This window comes from Diadema antillarum, unplaced genomic scaffold (assembly GCF_040938485.1).
Source record: "Diadema antillarum isolate AM-2024a unplaced genomic scaffold, OU_Dant_1.0 seq00000633_RagTag, whole genome shotgun sequence".
NCBI lineage: Eukaryota > Metazoa > Echinodermata > Echinoidea > Diadematoida > Diadematidae > Diadema > Diadema antillarum.
The window spans coordinates 163955-187639 of NW_027271550.1; the positions used below are offsets into that span (position 1 = coordinate 163955).

Sequence of the window (23685 nt, forward strand, 5' to 3'; positions counted from 1 at the left end):
ATAGATTTATCAATTATATCTTGGAATTTTATTTCATAATTTCTTGAAAAAAAAGAATAAACGTGCAGGATCGCTATACCATATGAGGAGTGTATGTTGATCTCATGCCTTTAAATTTCCCGTTATTGGTCGTCGTCACTTGCACATGTTGTAGGGAATGACTGTTGTATGTTGCTGGTTGCTTGTCAGGGGACAGTATCCTCCCAGTATAGTTGTTTATAACCTTCAAGTTTCTCCATAAGCAATACAACTGTGTACAGACTTATATATGTCCAAACTGTCTTAAAAATTCCTGCAGTATGAAATCTACAGCTTCTATATAAAAAAGATAGGGAATATTAATCAATCAGTTTTCATGGCTGTATTGAGCTCACATACAAGCCAACACCTTTAACGATGTGAATTCAGTGATCCCGATATTTCATTACTTTATTTTAAATATTTGATCTTTTTTTAGTACACTGTATGTTTACAATGAAGTACTGGTTATAATGAGGTATCATAAATTTGATGTTCCAAGTGACCTTGTTACTACAGGGCTTCCCTTTACTGCCAGGAGTGAGAGTATGTGACTAAATACACTTGTACTCTGTTGTTTCACGTGATTGATACAATGTCCTCACTTTATGCAGCTATACAATGCTGCACAAACACACACACACACACTTTACACCAACCCCCTGTTCGGACGCAAGCCAGTTTATACCAAAACTCGATAAAGAAACAACGTATGAAGAATCATCGTATAGCCGACAGACCATTCAGACGCTAATTTCGACCATTCTGGAAAAACGTCGTATAGATGTGCAGTTTCTCACTGCACATGTTGTTATGGTCATGAGTGACAGGTACAAGGTCACCTTTCGTGCTCGCACCCATTAAGCCCTGCCCAGTTATACCGTTCTATGGTCGCCATACCTTCAGACGCACAATGGACACGATGGAATGCTGATTCGTTCTCAAGTTCTAGTTCGAAATGATGCTCTGACCGTCGCTTCGCTATACGTCGTTTCGTTAGTGGTCAGACGTATAACTTCATCGTGTAGCTATACTGTTTTGGTATAGCTATACCATTCTAGTACAAATTTTTTGCGTCTAAACACCCTGCAAGTCTCTGCTTATCCAGCTAGACTGTATTACAAAACACCATGAGCAACCTCCACGCGTATGCATCCATGTTTTGAGAAATGCATGAAACAGAAAAACACAACTCATTGCAACATGTTCCTTTCATGTTTCTTTCCTTTTTTTTTAATAGATTGGTCTTTGCAAAAGTCTGCAATGCAATTAAGGAATATATACAATCTTCACTTTAAAACAAATTATCACATGATTTACATATTTGACACTTGATAATAGAGGTCCATTTCAAATCATAAGGCAAAATAACCTAATCTTATTCCACTTTTTTTTTATACAATCACTAGTCATGTATGTCCTATTTACATATCTTGCATCCTTGGTTATACAAAAATAGTTTTCCATCTATAATTCTTTGTCCCCAACTGGGTGCATGTACATGATCTCATGTAATATACAAACAAAAAAGGTTTGGCTTAGGTAACCATATAAAGACACAAAATTGAAAAATAAATAAATGTGAACAATAAGAAAAAAAAGAAAGGTACACACATTAAATACGGAAAGTCAAGCACCTGTACGATCACAGTATTTCAATATGCAATAAAACAAGGCACATTTATCTACAAACTTACATTTGGGATCATTAAGGCAGCTGTAAAAAAAATTCTGAGATGTGTGGTGGATGCAGCTACTGTTAAGTTCCTCATTAAAAAAAAAAGACAAACAACAAATCCTAAACACCACACAAACACAAAAAATCAAAGTTTCTGTCCATGCCTTGGTCATTATACCCCACAAGCTGTATATAGGGAGTGAGACAGTATGGATTGAAGTGGCCAAATGCACGATATCACAATGATTTGAAAGTCCAACCTGTAGTTTGATGTCTAATTTGTGCCATACAGCCCGGTGTATAACATGTACTCCCAAAAAACACCTCATGTACACTCAGTCTCGGAAACGGGGAAAGTGCCCGATAAGATAGCTCCTCAAAATTGTTCATGTGTGACAGAAATGTCTGCAAATTATGTTGTCACAAATTCCCGTGTCCCCCAGCCATCCTACAATAATTACACATATCCATATTCCACAAATAAATAAAACTGATCAAACTGATCCCAGCAGGTCTTTAATAAGAAACAAAAGAGTGTTACCTTGATATCACCAGTAGAAAAGTGGCACGAAGGCATCACATCTTGTGCATAATAGTTAACAAAGTGTTACGCTGATTAAGAAATGAAGTGATTGTGCATAGCATGAAAAAGATTCCCTGAAAGCCCCCTATTTTTCTTACTGCGTCTGTACGCATGGCTTGTGCATTGACTCAATGAAAATACACAATGTTATACAGTAGGTAGCTTTCAGTTTTCTTCACACTTGCCTGCTATTCCCTGATTGTATTTATCATTTGAGTGGAAATGGTCCAGTCGAGCCAATACACATTTCAAATAATTCCAAGGTTGGATGCATAAATGTGTATTTGCTTATTTTACTTCATTCATTTTGACCTGAAGTTGTGTAGCAGCACATAACATGAGACCAAACTCATAGTGACAGAAATTTGTATTCTAGGATGTTACATACTGCCCATAGTACATACAAATCAGGGCCCCCATTTCATAAAACAAGTTGCCATGACAGCAGGAACTCAAACTGCAAAGACAATTGTCATGATAAATCTTGCTTCCTGATTGGCTGTTCCTACGAGAAGTAGCCTTTTTGGCAAGAATTGCTATCCTAACATATTTAATGAAATGGGACATAGGTCACACAGGTGTAATAGCCAACACTGAGATACTGGGGGAATCTTCCATGAACACCTCTGATGGAAAACCTCTCTGAAACTCCTGTGCCAGTGTAAGTGTCAAATGAGTACATTTCACTTCTTCATGGCTACATCTCGGATTCAAATGAGGGTGACATTTCTCTATCTGAGCTACCTTCTGAAGAACTCTTTGTAGGGGTTTTGCAGGCACTTTGAATGTGTTTCCGACCACAGTGTGAATAACAGTGATACAAGAACGCACATTTTGAACAGAAGGCAGTCATCGCCGCTTGTCGGCATCATAGCCAGAATCACACTGCAATGTCGTAAGGTTATAGACAAAGGAAAGCACTGCACTCTTTCAAAAAAAGACTAACTAATTATTGGTGAGTTGGGCTTTTATTTTACTCTTTTTTTGGGGGGGGGGGGGGGTGAAAGACAGAATATTCTACATCCAAGCAATATATACATAGCTTCAAAAAGGCACTATCTTCCCTGTGTGTCAGAAATAACATTTACACAAGTAGAAGTCCTTCAGTACCAGAAGCAAGCATCATTAAATGTCATAAAGCCAGCTCTACCACTGGCAGAGACTTCAACTTTCCCACTTTGAGACCATTTTTTTGCAAAATCTCCCGCTCTCGATTTTAATGTCTCTCACTCTAGGCGGTGTGTCTCCCACTCAAAATGTAATTTTTCCAGTTTAAAATACAGCGTTTTCCCGCCCAACTCCACCTATATCAAATACAATTGTGAAGTTTAGTTGGTCAGTTAAGTTTACTTGGTTTAGTTTCCTTGGTCCCACTATATATATCAAAAAAATCACTACAAAAAAAAGGATGTAAAAGTATACAACCTCATCGACACAGCGTTAACATAATCTGCTTTGCCGTTTAGACACGTTCATGCATATGGGAGATTAGGCATTTATATGCACGGGGTCAATTTAAAACGTCATGATAACACGTTTTACGAAAAAGAAGTTTCCAATAGTAAAACATTGTTTAGATTGAATTTTTTTTGGGGGGACAGGAGGTAGTTAAGACATCAAATTGTTTTTATTTCTGAACAAGTATCTCATTTCTCTTTTTTTTTCAGCCACATCGAACTGTGCAGTTTTCTAAACAGTCTACAACTGTCAGGTACTGTAGTGATGGAGCACTAAAGTTCACCACCAATTCAATAAACATGGGTTAAGTGATACGAGTCATAACATGTGTTGCAGAGGATAAATAATATCATATGTATGTTCTGGATGGATGAAATTCAAGGCAAATACATGTATCTATCACCAACACCGCAATCTATAGTATGTGCCTGAGGCCTAGAAAAGTTCTAATGGATGATGATGATCATAACAAGCTAAAGAAAGCAGAATTTTTCCACAAGCTCAAGTCAATATCAAAGGCCAGTAGTATGATGAATAAACAAGAAGACAGACATCCACTGTAAATTGTAACCTAATACCATCAATAAAGAGTCTGGAAGTGTATGAACATCTGTATCACGTGCACCACTGGTTTCCTAACATTTCATTTTCGCCATTTATTGCTGTAAGTTTGACGGACAAACTCTGACAGATAATCATAGATTTCATCTGAATTCATGGGAGATGACTGAAATTCCCCCAAGTTGACCTGGTCGGGGGGAACACTTTGCAACTCCATGACACACGTTCTCACTTCATGCCTAATGAAGAGTGTACAACTCTGTTGATTACTATACTCTACTTTTCATGCGTACATGGCTAGTTACACAATTTCCAATTATGTACCCTTGCTTACTTTTTCCTCATTCACCTTCACACCTTGTACATCAAATCACCATGGTTAAAAGTCTTGTTAGTTTGAACCCACATCTTTTAGTATGCTGTCTTAATATGTAACCAAGTGCCACAACGACACAAAATATGGTGGTAAATGGAAAAGCTTTTGAACCAAAATCTTTTGGCATGCTGTCTTAATATGTAACCAAGTGCCAAATTGACACAAAATATGGTGGTAAATGGAAAAGCTATTGAACTAAAATCTTTTGGCATGCCGTCTTAATACCAAGTGCCACACTGACACGAAACATGGTGGATAATGGAAAGGCTTGTCCAAGTCATCAAGGAATACGCCAGGTCCCAATATCTGTACCCAGCTCAACAAATAATCCTGTATCAGAGGCACAACACCAGCACCAGGACCATTGATGCATGCAGACCCTAAAGTCAGCTGCAGAAAATTTGTTACTGCAACAGTCAATAGCTGCGAATCAAGAGAGAGAGAGCTTGCATGCTAGATCACCGTTTTTAAAGCGTAAAACCGACATCTTGAAATTTCAGAATAAGTCAGTGTAAACCATCTTATGTGCTAGGGCTGAAGACCCACACAACTACACCTCTTCTTTGTGATAAAGAATATGCTGCATAATCTCTTGGACATAGCTAATTCATAATAAGATAAATTCTTTTTAGTGTTGGGGAAGGGGGGGGGGGGGACCCCCACGAGGAGCCTGACTGAGCCCACTCTAGTTTCAGTTTCTTTTCACACATAATGTCGGTTGTTTTCCCCAGAAGATTTCTTGGGCATGCTAAACTTGACTGCTTGAGAATGTCCAACAGCTGCTCTTATATGACCCTAACTGTAGAACCTTCATAGGACATGACATGAATCCCATCATTTCAGTGGAATAATGTTCTACTTCACTATGCCTCCTCCTATAATAGCTTGATTGAAAAAAAAAAAAAAAAGAAGAAGAAGAAGAAAAAAGCAACATGCATGATTTGGCTTTATCACCATAGCAGCTTCCAGAGACCCATCAGTTGAAAGTCAAACACATGTTGCTGTTGTGGCTACAATTAACCTATAAACTCACAATCACTGCAAACTGTTTTTACGGATGCTTGACACCGAACCTGGAATTGTAGGCCAGTTCCAATCCTCATGAGGATTTCCTTGCCATTTGTTTACACAAGTACATGTATTTTCGTAACGAATTTTCATGGCGACAAAAAAGTGTGATACCAAAGGTTTTGAAAATGGTTGTGCTTTCGTCTTCACTGTGCGGAGATTCAGGACCCCTTTCAAGAATAATTCTAGATTACCGTCATTGCATGATTATAAAATACAAAAAAGGAAAGGATGAAAGCAAATGTTACCAACACTTATGAATACTGAGAATATTGGGTGATGCACCTTAAGATGGAACAGAGGACTTTTGTTTGTTTTGTTTTCTCTTCCTGGAGAGAAATTCAGAAATTAGCAGCACCAAAATCTATCAATACCACATGTATGGTATTATGACGCCCAGAAAATGTTATTTTGTTATCAAATGAACCATATCCATCTCGTGGCTTTGGGAGGAAAAAAAAAATTAAGCAGGGCGCTTCTCCTTGTGCTGCCGACAAAATGAAGGTCAATCCCACTTTGAATTTTCGCTATTGCGCTTTATTAATACTCTGGTGCTGTGGATCGTAGCATGCATGTACCACTGTTTTTACCTCGCTTACATAATCTCAGATCCTGACTTGAATAGCTTAAATTTTTACAAAGCCTCACAACAGGAAAGAATAAAAAAAAGTACAAACCATAACATAGACATAAAAGAATAAAACCTCTGAATTAATAGATTAAAAAATACAACAACAAACAAACAAGAATAAATCAGCAAAAGACTCCCTGAACTAACAGTATTAATTTTTTCCATTCCAGTTGGCATCCTCATGAAGATCCCATTATTTCCTCCTTTGGTCTAACCAAGTCCTATCCAACACGTCAACAACTCTCATATCTTCTGCTCAAAGGCTACATGGAGGTCGTCGATATCGCCGTGGTGGGGCGAGCCGGGTGCCCCGCCCTCTGTGTTGCTGCTGGAGACGGAGCTGCTCTCGTCGTCGGCTCCGCCCCCACTTCCGGTGCTGTCGTAGCTCTGCTTGCTACCCGGCCGTGGTTTGACGGGGCCGGGACTGGTCAGCCCCCCTTTGTTTGCTGGTAGGAGGAGGGGCAGGTGGTCGAGGTCAAGGCTGGTCTGGTGTGGGCTGGACGTGGGGTCCTCCTCCGCGGTGCCGTTGGGGTCCAGGACGAAGTGGTCGCCGATGTGGCTGCCGATGGCCAGCGAGTGTCGGAGCGTAGAGGCTGAGGGGAGCTTCTGGGAGTCCACCACGCGGAACGAGGCGAAACCTGGCGTAGGCAAACAGAGAAAGGGGAGTGTTAATAAATGATTCCATGTGACTGATAAATGAGATTAAACATTGCAACTTGCTTGAGGTCTTTGTCTTTTATGTTCACATTTCCATCGATTCCACAGTGGAACAAACTTGAAATGAAAACTGTCATTTGTGTGTGTAATGTTGTTAGAATTATCATTATTTTTAAAGGGTTGAGAGAGAAATCTCTCAAACATATGACTGTTAATGCAGTATATTTATAGCTCTCTAATTCTTTTTTTTTTCTATTTGACCAGTTAGAAACGAACAAGAGTATATATACATAATGTATATATATCCCCATTAAATAGTAAACTGCATCATAGTTTTTTAAAGCCACTGACACAGATATGGTTTATGTGGACCAATGTATTCAGAGTACCACTAGTGATATACTTATATATTTAAACTGACCCTCTTGTTCTGAACAATTACTGGAAAAACCTCATAACACCACAAATATGTTACATGTAGCATGTCTTTTAAGACTGATTATAAATATCAAAAGAATTGAGGTGGTGGGCTTTCAAGTCCATACGTAAGTCACATGCTTTTTCTACCAAACTTGCGAAACAAACCATCCAAATTGACCATAGACCTCAAACATACTATGCTCTTAATTCATTAGGTGTAAATATCAAAAACTTTCTACTCTCAGCTGAGAAGGAAATGTGATATCTATCATAAAACTGATATCACTTGCATCGTTTCGAATATACCTATTTTAGGATCACATAAAAAGTCCCAGTGACATACAGCATTCTATCTTTTTTAAACAGCAATGCACTTGTGTACATTGCACAGACAATATAGAACTCATCATTAATGTTGTATATAATGACTAAACCTCTTCCTGTTACTCTTACTCCTTTCTATTAAGACATCTTTGGATATCTTTCTTAATTGAACACTCTGCTGGAGTAATCATTAGGATGGATTAAATTCCATCAAATTGCTATAAATATCGAATCACACTAGACAATTATACTCTCAGAGACATTGGACTGCCATTGTCACTGATGGCTGATTTTTGTTTCTTTTTCTTTTTTGAAGTCACAGAAATATTGTGAAATATATGTGTGCAGATCAAGAGTGGAACATATAAGTGACAGTTACTGTAGTACGACAGGATACAAATTCAAAATCATGCAGAGTGGGTGGAAAGGCATGCAAAGAATACAGGACATCATGCAAATTTTGTCCAAACAAAAGTGGACTTCTCTCGTCAAATCAGAGAGATATTCAAATGCCACAACACAATGACACAATACCCAAACATTTTTCTTCTTTTTTTTTTTAGTCATTAAAAGTGTTAATACCTAAGAGAGTTAATGCAACAATCTAACATCACAACTAATGCCATATATGGAAGTAAATGCCACTACATGAAAAAAAAAATGGTTGTATATGCTCACAGAATACCATATGCTTAAACTTCAGTGATATTTATATGCTGCTATTGAAATTACTCAAGGCTGTGTATGCTACATTCATAAAATGAATGGGTTTGACTATATACATGTTTGTCATTGGGTCTCTGATTAACAAGCCTCTGAGGAAAGATTCTGAAGATTTTGTTGTTGTTGTTGTTGTGTTTGTTTGTTTTTTTGGGGGGCGGGGCGGTTGTTGCTATTTTTTTGTTTTGTTGTTGTTGTTTTTGTTTTGTTTTACTGAGACGGAGCAGAACATCATTTTGAGAATACACAGGAAGAATTTTTTTTTTTTGGGGGGGGGGGGGGGTGGGGAGGTTAACTTCAACATAAACTCTCCCCTAGGAGTAAACAAAATGAAATCATTCTGTTCTTATTCATTCTGGTTGGGGGGAAAAATGATAATAAGAGATGATAGCAATTTGGGTGACAACTTTAGACCACTTGCATTTACAATTGAGTTTTGCTTAAATGTCATCGAGGAACAAAGTGGTCCTTCACCGAAAGAATTATGGTGCTTCCTACTCTATGTACAGTAACTCTGCAATCGACAACTGAAGTCGCTTTCAATATCAAGGAAATGTCTCACATTTCATGAAAAGGAAAAGTATCTTGCATACACGGAAATTTCATCACACATTGACTAGAAATGACTGGGGCCTGATAATGTGGCCATAGACTTTCATTTTTGAAGTGTCTTCCCAGTTTCTGTCCATCCATACTGCAGAGTAATTGGGTGAACTTTATTCTCATTGTCTTTACCTTTGAAGGGGATTTCAAATCATCAGTTTAGTGGTTACTTGCTATTGCATTCCTTCAAGGCAGTCTAAGTTTCAATCAAACCTCAAACTCTCCACTTCACACTAAATAACTCTCTTTATTAGGTGTACGAATCCAATAGCTCTGAACATGATATTAGATGTACGAATCCAATTGCTGTGAACATGATATGGACGTCATCTATCATGCTATAAAAATCTGCAATGACTGTAATCCACAATATAATTGTTATTATGAAGCAAAACACATCAAACGTTGCAGAGAAACTGTGGCATTCAAATTGGAGAATCCTTCATGTTGAATATCTGTCATTTTTACATCGTGAAATAAAATTCAAACCACTCGAGGGTTGCCTCTTTTCATCTCCTCCAATATTTTCCGAGTATTCCCAGCATTTTCACTGACTAAAATCATCTTTCCATCGCATGTGAAGTTGTAGTCAGATGTCAAATAAAATGAGATTGTGTCAGTCTACTTGTAATGCCATCACCCATTCCTATTAGCTGACAATGACATGTGTACCAAATCAATATCAATGTTTCTAAGCTTAAAAAATCAGAAGGACTAAACTACATTCTGAAACCAAAACACCTCTTTGATAAAAGACCTGGTAAAATAAAATACATCAATCTTCAATATGCCTCAAAGCCCTATAGAAGGCAATGGTTAGCACAGATATGGATCAATGAAAAGGAAAGAATGTGTAAGGTAACATCTGTTCACCACAAGAAGTAAATATCTTTCCCAGGTCCCTAAATTCGCATGAATCTTTGATAGAATCTCTCGGTCTTTAGATTCGATAACAGTGGTCACATGAAATTGTAACACAATATCTGTAGCCATTCATCTGTTTACTACCTAACTTTAACAGGGAGAATCATAAAGATGTCTCCATTAATGGCTATTCATAAATTCATATCAATAACAAATATATTGTCCAAATTCATTTCTCTCTAAGAGTATCCTGATAAATCCCCCTCATACAAATCAGCTTCAAATGCTCAACAAATTAAGAGATTGACATTACTTAACCTTAACCAGATGGAAATGGATGGTTGTCACACAATGGATTCCAATGATTGGTGAACCGAGTTATCCCGCAAACACCAGCAAGAAATGAGTGAAATATCAGAATATACCTTCTGGATTTATCTGCACCTCTTTCTCCTGTTTAAAAGCTTTATTGGTGACAGCCAATACAAGAAAAACAACCATGAATAGAAAAGCTTCTGGGAATCAGATTAAAAATTGTCGAGCAATACATGCTGTTTTTAAACATTAATGCTACACATCAATAATCATCTACATGATTATAAAAAAAAAAAAAAGACAAGAGTGAATGAAATAAGTCCTTTCCAGTTCATCTGTGATCAATGATTTGTCTGTAGACATTGAAATGCACAGTGCATGATGAGATAATTAATAATAATAATAATAATAATAATAATAATAATAATAATAATAATAATAATAATAATAATAATAATAATAATAATAATAATAATAATAATAATAATAATAGTTATTAAAATAATAATGATAACAATAAATAACACTTATGTAGTGCTTAATAGACAGGTTACCAAACGTTTCTTTTTCCTATTCAAAGTCTCTTTATCCAGATTGGAGTCAAAGTGTATATACAGCATTTGTATTTGAACAGGTCCTTGTGCCTGTTTTACTTCATGCAACTTACAGACCACTTAATTTCCTACGACCACAGAATACTTTAGCAGCATAACAATGTTTGAGGAAAAGCTGTATCTAAACTAGACGCATTCCATCACACTATTAAATGCATCTTAAACATTACACCACTTTGACTTCTACTTGCTTCAAAATATCTGTTCTCTTTAACTATTCACAGTGCACCACCCCCACCCCCAATAAAAACCCACAAATACACAAACACCCACACATATAAAACACACTCTGACAGCTCAAGGCATGCAAACCTACTATGTCCCATTCTTCCCAAAAGGCACTTACACTTTTAAAAAGAGGAAGACACATAGGTCATGTAAAACGAGGCAAACTACTGAAGCATAATTCACTAACTGTCAGTGTTAGTGAGATACAAGCACATATTTGCAGACTTGATCACAATTTTATAGCTGCACAAACACTGACAACATGGAAGGCACCTTTAAAGCACAGTATTAAAGCAAAAGAACCACAGAGGAAGAAACCAGTTAGAGGTGAGAGGAAACACGATCAACACTGAGGCCAAAGCTCTATGAGGAAGTCCCTTTGCGCGATCAAACACGGCTTGTATTCTTGAAGGTCTAGTCAAGTCGTGGATTAGATGGCAAGATAAGGGTAATGTGGTCCCACTAGCAGTGTAATGAAAAGAAAGATTACATTTCAACATGTCCAAGTTGTTGGAGGCTAGAGAACTAAATGAATGAGATGGGGATGGGGGGGGGGGGGAGGGGGTCAAAGGTCAGGATGGGTAGGAATAAGCGGGACTAAGGACCAGCAATGGAGTAGATCTTGGAGGAAATTATTGTAGAGGGTCAGGCTAGTGACGTTTGGAGTTCTTCAATTAATTCGGGAGTGATGCTATGAGGCAATGGCAGCGGCTTCACACCAACAAGTAAAACACTGACATGCGGACAACACAACACAGGCAGTGAAGCGACTTGGGGGTGGTATCACAGACTTGAAGCTAACAGTGACACAAAGCTACTTTTGATGTGAGGATGCGTTTGTCTTTTCTATTTTTTTTTTGTATACCTGATCTTGCTACACACTTGTCCCAAGCAAGGTCATATCCAGAGTGCCGTTGGGGGACCATGCGGCTCCGTCTACCGCCAAATATTCGTTTGAATTGGAATCTGGCAGCATGGTTTGGGTGGAAATGGTCAAGCAGCTTGAGCTGACCGAGTGTGGCACCGCCACTCTCCCTTTCTCCCTAGCGGCAGAGCTGCCGCTGCTGCCGACACCGCCACCGCCTAACGGCTCACAGGCGGCATCGGCGGTCAGGCAGCGGTCGCTCGCAGAATGCGCGCGTATCATGGCGACGGCCTCGCGCCGTATCTCGCGCTTGCGCGACGCGTCTGCCCGCATAATCTGCCTGTCCACTTGGGATGGAATATCGGGATTGCTGGACTGGCGCCCTGCCGATTTTTCGAGCCATTTTTGGAGGCATAGATTCAAGGGAGAGCCATCAAAGGGAGGTGGAAGTCCACAGTATAAATGGAAGGAGGAATTCGGATTGAAAGTGGGGGAAGGCATAGGTCAAAAGGGAAAAAATAGAAAAACAAAAGGAAATGCAAAACAAAAACAGTGACAGAAAGAAATACCCATTGCAGATGAAAGCTATGAGAAAGCTCAAATGTTCAACTCATCCAAAACAATCCATAAGGCTGACTGGGTGGCTAATTCAGAAAAAAAAAAAAGCAAAATGGCTTTTATCATCAATAATATGTTCAAACCAGGACACAAGAGCATGAGACAACAGATTATGATATGAATACACGTAAGCATATGGGTCTACAAGGGATTCAAAATTTACCAAAAGAAAATATACACCACTTCATGACATTACACTTTCACTCGAGGGAGGGGAAGGGGGAAACAAAATTTCAAAAAGTATATCTCACTGTCATTACATAATTATACTTAAAAAAACAAAAACAAAAAACAAAAACAGTCACATTCATATCACTGATATACAAACCCAACTGTGAATTCTATTTATTCAAACTTTGACATTTGGGGGACTCTAGCTAGCTATGTTTTTGCGTCATCTCGCAAAATATAATTTCCATAGAAATCAAATTGCCTATAGATTGTCAACAGCCACGCTCTTGGAATGAGGTTTATGAGTGATCAAAATCTACATTGATTTATGAGTGACCCTTTCACGAGTTGTAGTGATGATTCTGCTATTATGTGGTAGCACATTTCCATCCCATAGGAATTAGGAGACCAAGACATGGGAAACTTGTTAGATCAAAAGAGTTGGAAGCAAGAGTTATTAGTGTTTGCAGTGAACCAAAATAAAACTAGATATATCGCTACGGCGACTGATATGCCTCCGCCATAATGCATGGTTCTCCTAATAGGTCTATAGTACAATGTCTTGACAATGTGTGATGACAGTTTCAAACAATTGGCAAAATATTAAAATGACAGGTTTGACACAAATGTGCTGAATGTTCACTTTCCTAGAACTAGGTTCAATTGGATGAATGATTAAAATGTCAGAGTGCAGGTATTTGGGGAACTGATGATTTTTACTTGACTTTTGACCCTTTTATAAGTTTATGCATTGAGTAAGTTTTCAAGGTATTGAGAAAAAGTATAATTTCAGTATCAAATGGGAAAATAGCATTATCTAAACCTGGCCTTTGACCTTTGACCTCACAGTTCCAAAGAGAATCACTGTTAGGTTGAACATGCATAAATATGTAAGTTTCATGATGATACCTATAAGTGAGTTACTTTTGAGATATGGAGGAAAAAGTGCAATTCAGCACTTTCACTTGACCTTTGACCTTTGACCTTTTGGCAAGAAACTTCCCACAGAATATATAATGGGTAATACATGTATACATCAAATTAAAAAAAACAAAAAACCTTCATTCATTGCATAAATATAAGGAAAGTAGTGATATTTTGAGGAGTTGACCTTGACCTTTGACCCCTGACCTTTGACCCATGACCCCCAACTTCCCTAGATAATCACTGCCCATCGGTACAAGCATATATACTAAGTTCCATGAAGATACCTTGAACCATTTGCGAGATATGGAGAAAAACATGAAATTTCAATTTTTTTTTTCACAAAATAACCTGTGACCTTTGACCTTTGACCCTGTGACCCTAAAATCCACACAAAGTATTATCCCCCAAGGATATACCCTCATACCAAGTTTGATGTAAAACCACCACACGGTTCTTGAGATATCGACAAAAACAAAACGGGACGGACGGACGTACGGACGTACGGACGTACGGACGTACGGACGGACGGACGGACGGACGGACGGACGGACGGACAGACGGACGGACGACCCGAAAACATAATGCCTCCGGCCACTTCGTTGCGGAGGCATAAAAAATAAAAATATGAAAAAAAAAAATATGGCATGATAATATCATTTTCTACAAGTGCATTGCCATGAGCTATGTGCATGTGATTCCCAGCAGTACTTGGACACATTTTCATTTTCTATTTGTGCTGATAGTTCACAACAAATATTATAACATCCTTCTCATGTTTCCTGCCTTGCTCAATATTTGAATACATATTTGCCTTAGCAAAAAATATATACAAAACAAAACAAAAACAAAAAAACACCCCAAAAGGGATATAAAAGACTCAAATATAATCTAAATGATACTAATTACATTATAAATCTTCCTTATTTTGACTGCAAAGTGATCAATTAATATCCTAAATTTCTTCCACGTGATACTAGTACTTGACTTAAGGAAAGCAGGACAGGAAGATTAAAGAATTCAAAAGAACTTATCACTGGAAAAAAAAATAATGAAACAGAAATGAATTATATCACGGCTCTACCGTTTGATAATAAAGATCATCACGTTTCAACAATTGCAATCACTATGATTGCAATAATGCTGGTATAGACTAAATCATAACTTTAGAAAACAGGGCACAGGTCTAGGACTGGGTGTGACGGGTTGGGGGGCCTGGCCCTACACTCACTGTGCCTGGCGTGGTTCCTGTCCCGCTCCTTCCGGAACTTGAAGCTCTTGGTCTTGCGGATCAGCGACTTGCGGGCGTGGATGGCGTTCTTCATGATGATCGGCTTGTTGGCGTCAATCTGGGCCTCTGCAGCGATGTCCTCGAAGAAGCCTGCATGAAAGGACGTGGGGGAACAAATAAGACAATGGGAGATTTGCAGTCACCAGTAAACCCTGTGACAGATGGAGGCAAAGCTATCTTATGTATATAAGAGGAATAGAATTTTCACACAGTGACCCCGAAAGGCTTAATCTTTCACGTGTGATTCTACCTCATGTTCAAGTTGGTTTTAAAAGACAGAGTGTGATCAGAGTTACAGAATGGTAGTGGTTACATCAAGATTGGACATAGGAAATTCATGAGTCTTTGACATTTTTTATGTCTTCAAGAAACTGTGATAATAAGCAACCACAAATTTAATTAGAAGAGGCGATTACAGTGATTACATCATGGCATCACAGGGCCCCCACTGGTCTACACGCAAATCTTCACTAAATATCCCTAGGAGGTATAAATCACACACACACACACACAAAAAAAAAAACACACACACACACAAGCACACAAAACTTTCATCCTTTGCATCAGACTGTTGTAATATTGCAGTAATAATGCAATGGTGGTGGGGAAACAGCTGTAGTTGCTCATGGGTGTATGCAAGGGGGGGGGGGGGGGTCGGGAGGGTCGTACGACCCTCCCCCCCCCCCCAAATTTTCAAAAGGTCCACTTTTTGTAAAAGACATTTTTGTTTTTAGAGGGCTTTTTACCCTACATACAACAGGAAAAAAAGTGACCAGGTGGTGTTCCAGCAAATTGTCAAAAACCTCGTAAATTTCGTAACTTAGTTTTAATATGCCATACCTTATTTCTAAGCCGCACTGCCATGCCGAAAAAGTCACTTTTGTATGCACCAAATGGCCCCATTTTAAGATATAAAATTCAAAAACTCCCTACCGTGGGAGGGGGGACACCCCCTCCCACACCCTCCCCCCCCCCACTCGGTCGCTCCGCTCCCTCGCAAAGGTAAAGGTCCAAAAATTTTGATTACGACCCCCCCCCCCAGAAAAAATCCTGGATACACCCCTGCTGCTACTCTTTTTGACAAAAACATGTTTTAATCTTAATGATATTCTTGACATGCAAACCAGCACGAGAATTGTGAGTGGGTAACAGCTTTAACCCGTTGAGGACGGTTTGATTTTGCTACTACACGCATTTCCCACAGACGCTTGCCCGAGTATACTCGGGACTCGTCCTCAACAGGTTAATACCCTCAGCTATGTAACATTATAGTCGCAACCAATGTCACTCTGTAGTGAAGACATGTGAAACGTTGCAATTCCACTACGTTCAAGTCTATGTCTGAGTACAATAAAACCTCCACCCACTCTGTCTATCTCATTGCACTCTATTCATCAAAGACATGTTTGACAAGTGTGCTACAGCACTTTCACTACATGACTCACACAGTGAAAATCTATTGCAAATGATGACTGAAATGATTGTCCTATGTGCTTATAATATTGTTTTTAATAAAAGATGCCATTCTTTGGGGTTCTTTTTGATGTGGTGGGGGGGAAGTTGCAGAATTCTTCCTGGTAGTACATGTAGCTTTACTTTGCTAACTACAACGTGTATCTTGATTGCTCGCATGTAAAATGAATTCACAGCGAGTAATAATATTGCCATTGTAGTCGGCCATAATGGTAGTCAAGCGGTTATCCACGGTAACAATGATAGTCATCATGAGGAAATCTCCTATAGGATCAATTTTGTGAGGCAGACTATACTCCTTTATTTCACATAGACCAAAACATGCCTGATGCATGCACAATTCAAATGAATGGAAACTTTTACTTGTTGCCATTAAAAATTTTTTTTTTAAATTCAGATGCATTTAAACTTTTGCCATCTCCATCTGTTCAACAGGTTTGCTGAAATTTGCATGGCATGAAAAACAGGGTTCCAATGCTATCAGTATTTTACGTGTTTCATTTGTATGAATACCTTTTTTGTAATATCTTTTGTCTCTTTTACGATGTAATTCTATGTGCAATTCAGTCGTATGACTGCGAGACATGAATACTTCAATAAAATACCATTTATCTAAACTGGGAAGAGGTATTGGGTTAAAGCACTTGTTTTGTTTTTTGTTTTTTGTTTTGTTTTGTTTTTGCTTTTGTTTTGTTTTGTTTTGCTTTCCTTTTCTTTTTGTTGTGAACATGTGACTCATTTCTGGACACGTTAGAGTTACATCAAAACTTGGTTGTAGTCATCAGACTGCATTGAGGACGTTCTGTGGTTTTCCTATGGACTATTTTTGACCCTCAAGGGACCTTTCAACTAACTAAACCAGCTGTCATAATGTTTTCATATGTATGTTTGAGTAAGTGCGTGTGTGTGTGTGTGTGTGTGTGTGTGTGTGTGTGTGTGTGTGTGTATATATAAGGGAGAGAGAAAGAACTTTGTCTGCATGAAGCAATCAGACACTTCTGAAGACTAAACATGCTTAAAAGATTCAGTTGGGCATAAAATGATTTTCAGCGCAGAACTGAACATGCCGTTTGTTTGTCTTGCCAGTAGTACCAATGTAGTAACAATGTGAGAATACTTGATGATTTAAACGTGCAACAACCATGTATGGTATTGAGTCATCTTCTTTATGCTTACTTCAAAGATTAATACTCTCCGTGCTTCGTAAAGGAAAACTTGGTAATGAGCACATATCTGAAAGGAAGTTTATACTCGTCATCTGGAAGATAATCATTGCCCTACTGAATTGTCCAGAAGTTAACATTCAGGGAAGCATAAATTGAATCGCACTCTCATATTCTTTTGATGATTTAAACAAAAAATTCTACATACACTGATATCAGGCAAGAGAACATGTCAGGAGTGGTATATAACAAATGTCATTCGGAGGCCTACGTTTGAGATGGGCAACATTGGTGAATATCTCGACGTCCAGCTGGCTCTGTCTCTCCGTCTTGGGGACCGGACTCTCGATCTCCTTCTCCTCCTTCAGCGCCGACTCCAGCCGCGAGAGGGAGTCCTCTGCCTTCTTCAGCCTCCGCTCCGCGTCCCGCCTCGCGATGATCTCTTCTTTCAGCTCGGCATCGGTCAGCTCCTTCTGGACGGTCAGGTCCTGGGATGATGGGGGGTGTGTGCCAAAGTCATGTCACATTAACTGACCACCGGTCAACATGTACACAATTACTGCATACCATATTCAGTACATTGTAAGACCCTTTTGAGAATGCATTCATTTCAGCTTTAGACAGGAGTTGTATATCTACAAGCATGCATTCAAAAATTCTAGGTCACCTTGTGGTATTTAATTTTTGACCAAGTGACACAGTGTCATTGAAAGTTGCTGTAGGGACATGGCTCATGTCATATCTCATTCCCTTTTGTACAACATAACATGCAAAGTTTGTTGTCAATATCTTCCACTTTTTTCCCACAAAAGATGACACAAATGCCCTTCAAAGAAACTTGCAGAGCTTTGCTTTACAAGTTACTTTTGCGTAACCTGCGAAATGGTCGAGAACCAGGCATAGTTTTAAGGTTAATAGACAACATGATCCCAATCAGAAACTCACATGACCTACGAACGGCTCATTGCATCCAAGAAGTTGTGGCACTGATCAAATGCGTCATTCTGATTTCAAAATCTCATCTTTCCTTTATAGATAACATTTTGACACCATTATGCTGTTGATTTCCTTTTTTCGCCATCCAAACAACAATGAGGGAAGCATGAATCAGGTTTGAAAGCGCAAGTTAAATGTCAACAGTGAATTGCAATGTGGAAGTGACCTTAGGCAACAGACAGAAATTGAAACCATTGTGACTCTGCAAATTAATCACTCAAACATATCCTCTATTTCAAAGGGGAATTCCAGATCAATTAAAAGTTAGTCTGAAAGGAAATAATAAAGGTTTACCAGGACAACAATGAAAAATTCGATCAAAATAAATTGTATAGTAAGGAAGTTATAGAATTGTGAATTTTTTATACTTGTTTCAAAACAATTCTTGAACAGTCGATATGAATATGCAAATGAATGAATTTATGATGCCATCACCTAAAAACTTGCCACATAGTTTGCATACAGAATCTTGGCATTTTATTTTCTTTTTTTCGTACAAGCGAAAATTTTTGGTTGTACTGTAGCTTGCTATATCGACCAAGTTGTGCCAGAGACATGTCAAAGTATCAAGAAAATCTCATATTAATGAAACCATGTTGTATTGGTGTTCATTATATAATGGGGTTTGTATTATCTGTATTACTTGTCCTTTCTTGATGACTCCTTTCTGTCCTTCATTTCTACTCTCTTGTAATGATGACTCTAACCCCTTGGCTTGAAGAAGACTATGAATACAGTGATGAAATCCTGTTCTATCTTTGTTCATTACCTCCGCCAAGGGAGGAGGTTATGTTTTCATTACCGTTGGTTTGTGTGTTCGTTCGTTCGTTAGTTAGTTTGTCCGTGTGCAAAATAACTCAAAAAGTGGTTAACGGATTGGGATGAAACTTGCAGGAAGGATTGAGAATGACACAAGTAACAAACGATTAACTTTTGATAGTGATCCGAGAATTTTTTGGGAATTTATGAAGGATTTTTGATTATTTGGCAGGTAGGATCAATGAACTTGGGAGTTTAGGCCGTGCGTATTTGAGGTTTGCATGCATGCACTAAAGTGCGCGCTCTAGTTTCTGCTAGGGCGAGGTGCGCCGTGCAGCCGAGGGTTTATGACGTAACAAAGGCTTCTATATTTGGAAATCGGGCGACTTTCAGCACAGATGGAAATCACTGATATCTCTATGAAAGAACAAGATCAGTGGTGGAAATGAGCTGCATGCTTGGCGGAGGTCTGTGCTCTCAGAGTGCTTTTCTAGTTATTATAGTGGAGTTTGTATGCATAACTTTCCCTTTCTGGATGACTCCTTTCTGCCTATCATTGATTCTTACATGTAATGACGACTCTAACTCTTTGGCTTGAAGACTGAATGATCTCTTCTCGTCCTCCAGAATGTCGGCTTGCATCTCTTTCTCCTTCAGCCTGCAGTGAGAAGAAGAGGATGTCATCGTCATGGAAACAGCTCATCAGTGAAAATTTTAGGAGTATGCAGACAGTTCATGGATGACTCAACTCCAGGACCCCATTCCATATAAGTTGATATGATAGCATCTCTTGCTGAAATGGCAAGTGCCTTGATAATGACAAGATCATGATTGGCTGTTGCTATGGGAAGTTTCCATTCTAGCAAGAGTTGCTATCCTAACATCTTTTATGAAATGGGGCCTAGAGCTGTTTTGAATGTAATCTATGAAAGCCTGGGCAAAGATTGGCCAGAAGTTCAAGATATATTATGGTTTTACTGTCACTTAGATATCGAATAAGACAAATATTTTGTTGCAACTGACTGACAAATTACCCTTCAATGACATGAATAAGCACCAATTTATTCAGTGTGCGAGTATTAGCCATCTATTAGCTATCTGTGAAATGACATGGAACGATGGCAATCTTGTGATTGCCACAACAGGAGGCATACTATAGTATACAAAAAGAGCTCTCAAAATTTGTATTCTTCTGCTGCCACCTTGTATAGAGAGAATGCAGGATTCAAAAGTAATTTTTCAACTCCTTTTGTGTCTAGGAGAGAAGATAAAGATCGATGCAATATACTCCTGCATTACTATCTCTCTTGTCAGACAGCCAAGAAAAGTTACTTAAATCAAGTAAACTGTCAGAAGGACACATTTCTCACATGTCATTATATTCATAGCAGGTGCTCCTGCTATTCTGTTGGCAAATTTGTGAACAAAAGTAAACAAAGGTAAACATTTTCAAGTAACAGTAACCTTCTGAGATTGGCATCAGATCATACTCACAGGAAAAAGTTGTTGTTGTTTTTTTTTAGAATTAAAGTCTTGAGTATGATGCAAAATGAATATCAACTACAGAACATCTTTACATAAGATGATTAAAATGTGAGATATCAGTAATATTATGTGATAACTGAGATTAACACAATCACAATGTACTGTGTATTTGCGGGGGGTTTATTTTCGCGAATATCGTGATTCCAGGTGCTATTTGTGAATTCTAAAACACACAAAAATGTTAATTCTGATCCCACCATGAATGTGACATGCATACATGTATGTTCGTTTCTCCATCCATTCCTGTGCCCCACAAGCGCAAATTTGACCACTCGTAAAATTGTTGGGGAAGTCCCAATTCATGAAAAATTGGACTTGCTGAATACATGGCGGGTACAGTATGTAACTCTGGGGGTTCCCCTCTCCCCACAACACACACATCAGTCTCATCAAGGATGCTGTCGGTGAAATCGCAAACTAACCTGGGCGTTTTGCCAGGATGCAATGTGCCACCTTTTCACACCTTTCCCTCTTAAGCTCCATAAAAAAAAAGAGAGATTGTGCCAAAATGTTGACACAGCCCATCAAGGACTACTATTGCCAAGAGGCCTTATCATTATCCTGTCTAGGTCAAGGCTAAAATGCCATTGTTAACTTGCCACAGGTTGTTGTTTTTTCTTCTCTTTTAAAGACCTGTTCTCTTCAGACTTCTGGGTCAATAACAACAGCCAGATAGAAGATTACTCTAGTCCCCTGAATCATGAATGGTCTCACTACAAAAGTAAGTATATTTAAGTCAGGATAATAACTATGATCTTGTCATCTGTGTCAAAGTATTGAACTTGATTTCACCTTTGAATCTTTGTCACTTCTGTAGTGGTCACTCTAAGAATTGCTGGCGGGACTAATGTAGCCAGAGTAGACAACTTTGCATATCTGCCGATCAGATCTGCTCTTGCATTGTCAGACACTTGGATTATGTGCGTAGAAAACACATAATTATATAATCATAATCTTTTCTACACAAATTCCACTCCAGCTCTGTCATTTCATTTTGAAAAGGAGTGGGTGGAAAGATTGACCCCTTTTGTCGCTTATGTCACGAACCCTTTCTCTTCCGTGAAATTGATGTTAACGATATCATTTAGTCTCCACTCGACACGCTGAGGAAAGCTAGAGAATGTCACTTTTCTCTGGAGCTGGTAAAACTATTGGGACACTGCAGGATATTTCAATATTGCCCAGATAGATTCAGGTTCCCTGATGAAATGTAAAAAAAAAAAAAAAATCAGTGAGCAAATGGTTAATGTTCATTATATAACCCTTTATGAGCTCTGAGTGCTGATTGGCACAGAAAACCTTACAGCCCTGTACAAACTGTCCAAAGTCCCTAGCAGAGAAAGAGTTAAGGGTTCCCTACATTCAAACTCAAGACTGTGGTCGCAGCATCCCTTGGAAAGCATTGATTAAGTCACATCAGCAAGCGCAGCTCTGACAGGCCGAGCATACAATTATATTTATATCCAAACTTCAATGTCAAATCAACTCATGTGCTTAAATGGATCTTGCATACAGTCTGAATAAAAAAGAGGTGCGAGGCGAGAAAATGAAGGGGTGCCGACCTATCCTCAATGACGCAGAGTTCGTTCTCGAGGAGGTTGGTCTTGTTCTCAATGTCCTTCAGGTTGTCCTTGAGGGCGTTAGTCTCGGAGACCAGGGTCTTGTTGACGCTGCTCAGCTGATGCATCTCGGACTCTCGCTTCTGGAGTTCCAGCTCCTTCTTCTCCCTCTCCAGAGCCAGCGCCTGAAGGTCAGGGATGGAGACAAAAAAGAGGATGATGGTGATATCATGAGAAGTACTGTCAAACGTGGAATGTTCGCATGCATTTTAATTTCGCAAATTTCCTGAGCTGCAACATTTGCGAAATCAAATGCACGTGAATGAGAATAGAAATACAAGTTTATATGACACATAGAACACTGAAAAATTGAACAATTATTACCAAACGAATTGTTGAACCTCTAACGCATGATTGTGTTTGTATCACTTTCATGTGACATCGTTATGATATTATTTTGATTGTGTATTTTGAATTGAATCCTGAATAAATCCTCAGATGAGGCAAAAGAGAAAAAAAAAATGCATGTAAAAGTTGTTGTCTACCCTATATGCATTGGATGCCAGTGGCAAGTCGCAAAAAATCTCATGCTGCCAGAAAGGCCGTCGGCTCCAATTCGCGAAATTTTCATGCCTCGAATATATCGTGTTTTACAGTACTATGGGGTAGATTTATGAGGTGCATTACATCTGAAATACCATGGTACTAAATACCACGGTAATTTGTTGGCATCATTCTGATTGGCAAAATACCAAGGTAATAGATAACGCAGTATTTCCCTTGGTACTGATCTCATTGACAAGATACCAGGGGAATTCTGGCCCAAAAGTAAACCTCTCCCAGGTAAGCACTGCTCATGCACATATTCCTCAGGCACTGGCACTGTGTCAGGTCACACGGGAAATACATTGTGGCGTGATCGGTGGTGTTTCATGACACGATTCATTCAAATCTCGCATGTGCATTATCTGCGAAGTTTGAATCATCACCCTATATATACCACAATATTTCGCAATGTATTTCAAAATAAACTTTACTGATATATTTGCATTCACATCATTTTGAAATACCATGCAAAATACTACTGCAGTATTTCACTGTAAATGTCAATGCACCTATGGATGAAAAGAATTCCTATTGGTTTGTCCAAGTCTTTCCACTGCTCCCAGTCAAAACAACTTCCACTGTGCGGCACATCTTCCA

General features: G+C 38.8%; 1 protein-coding gene across 1 annotated transcript; it reads right to left on the bottom strand.

The window, feature by feature from the left end:
* Positions 1 to 6482: 6482 nt before the first annotated feature.
* On the bottom strand, positions 6483 to 23391 carry LOC139736176 (uncharacterized). Its single transcript, XM_071646910.1, has 6 exons — positions 23290 to 23391; positions 22486 to 22667; positions 19946 to 20036; positions 17895 to 18111; positions 14928 to 15077; positions 6483 to 7011 (listed from the first exon to the last, which is right to left on the bottom strand). Exons 1-6 carry the CDS (start codon positions 23389 to 23391, stop codon positions 6617 to 6619), a joined length of 1137 nt encoding a protein of 378 aa, XP_071503011.1. The 3' UTR covers positions 6483 to 6616.
* Between the last annotated feature and the right edge of the window lie 294 nt (positions 23392 to 23685).

Coding starts and splice junctions, on each gene's coding strand:
- LOC139736176 (XM_071646910.1), bottom strand. CDS start 23,391: ATGTATTTCCCGTGTGACCTGACACAGTGCCAGTGCCTGAGGAATATG. Junction 22,668..23,289: donor TTTGGGCCAGAATTCCCCTG/GTATCTTGTCAA, acceptor CCTGACCTTCAG/GCGCTGGCTCTGGAGAGGGA. Junction 20,037..22,485: donor CTCTGCGTCATTGAGGATAG/GTCGGCACCCCT, acceptor TTCTCACTGCAG/GCTGAAGGAGAAAGAGATGC.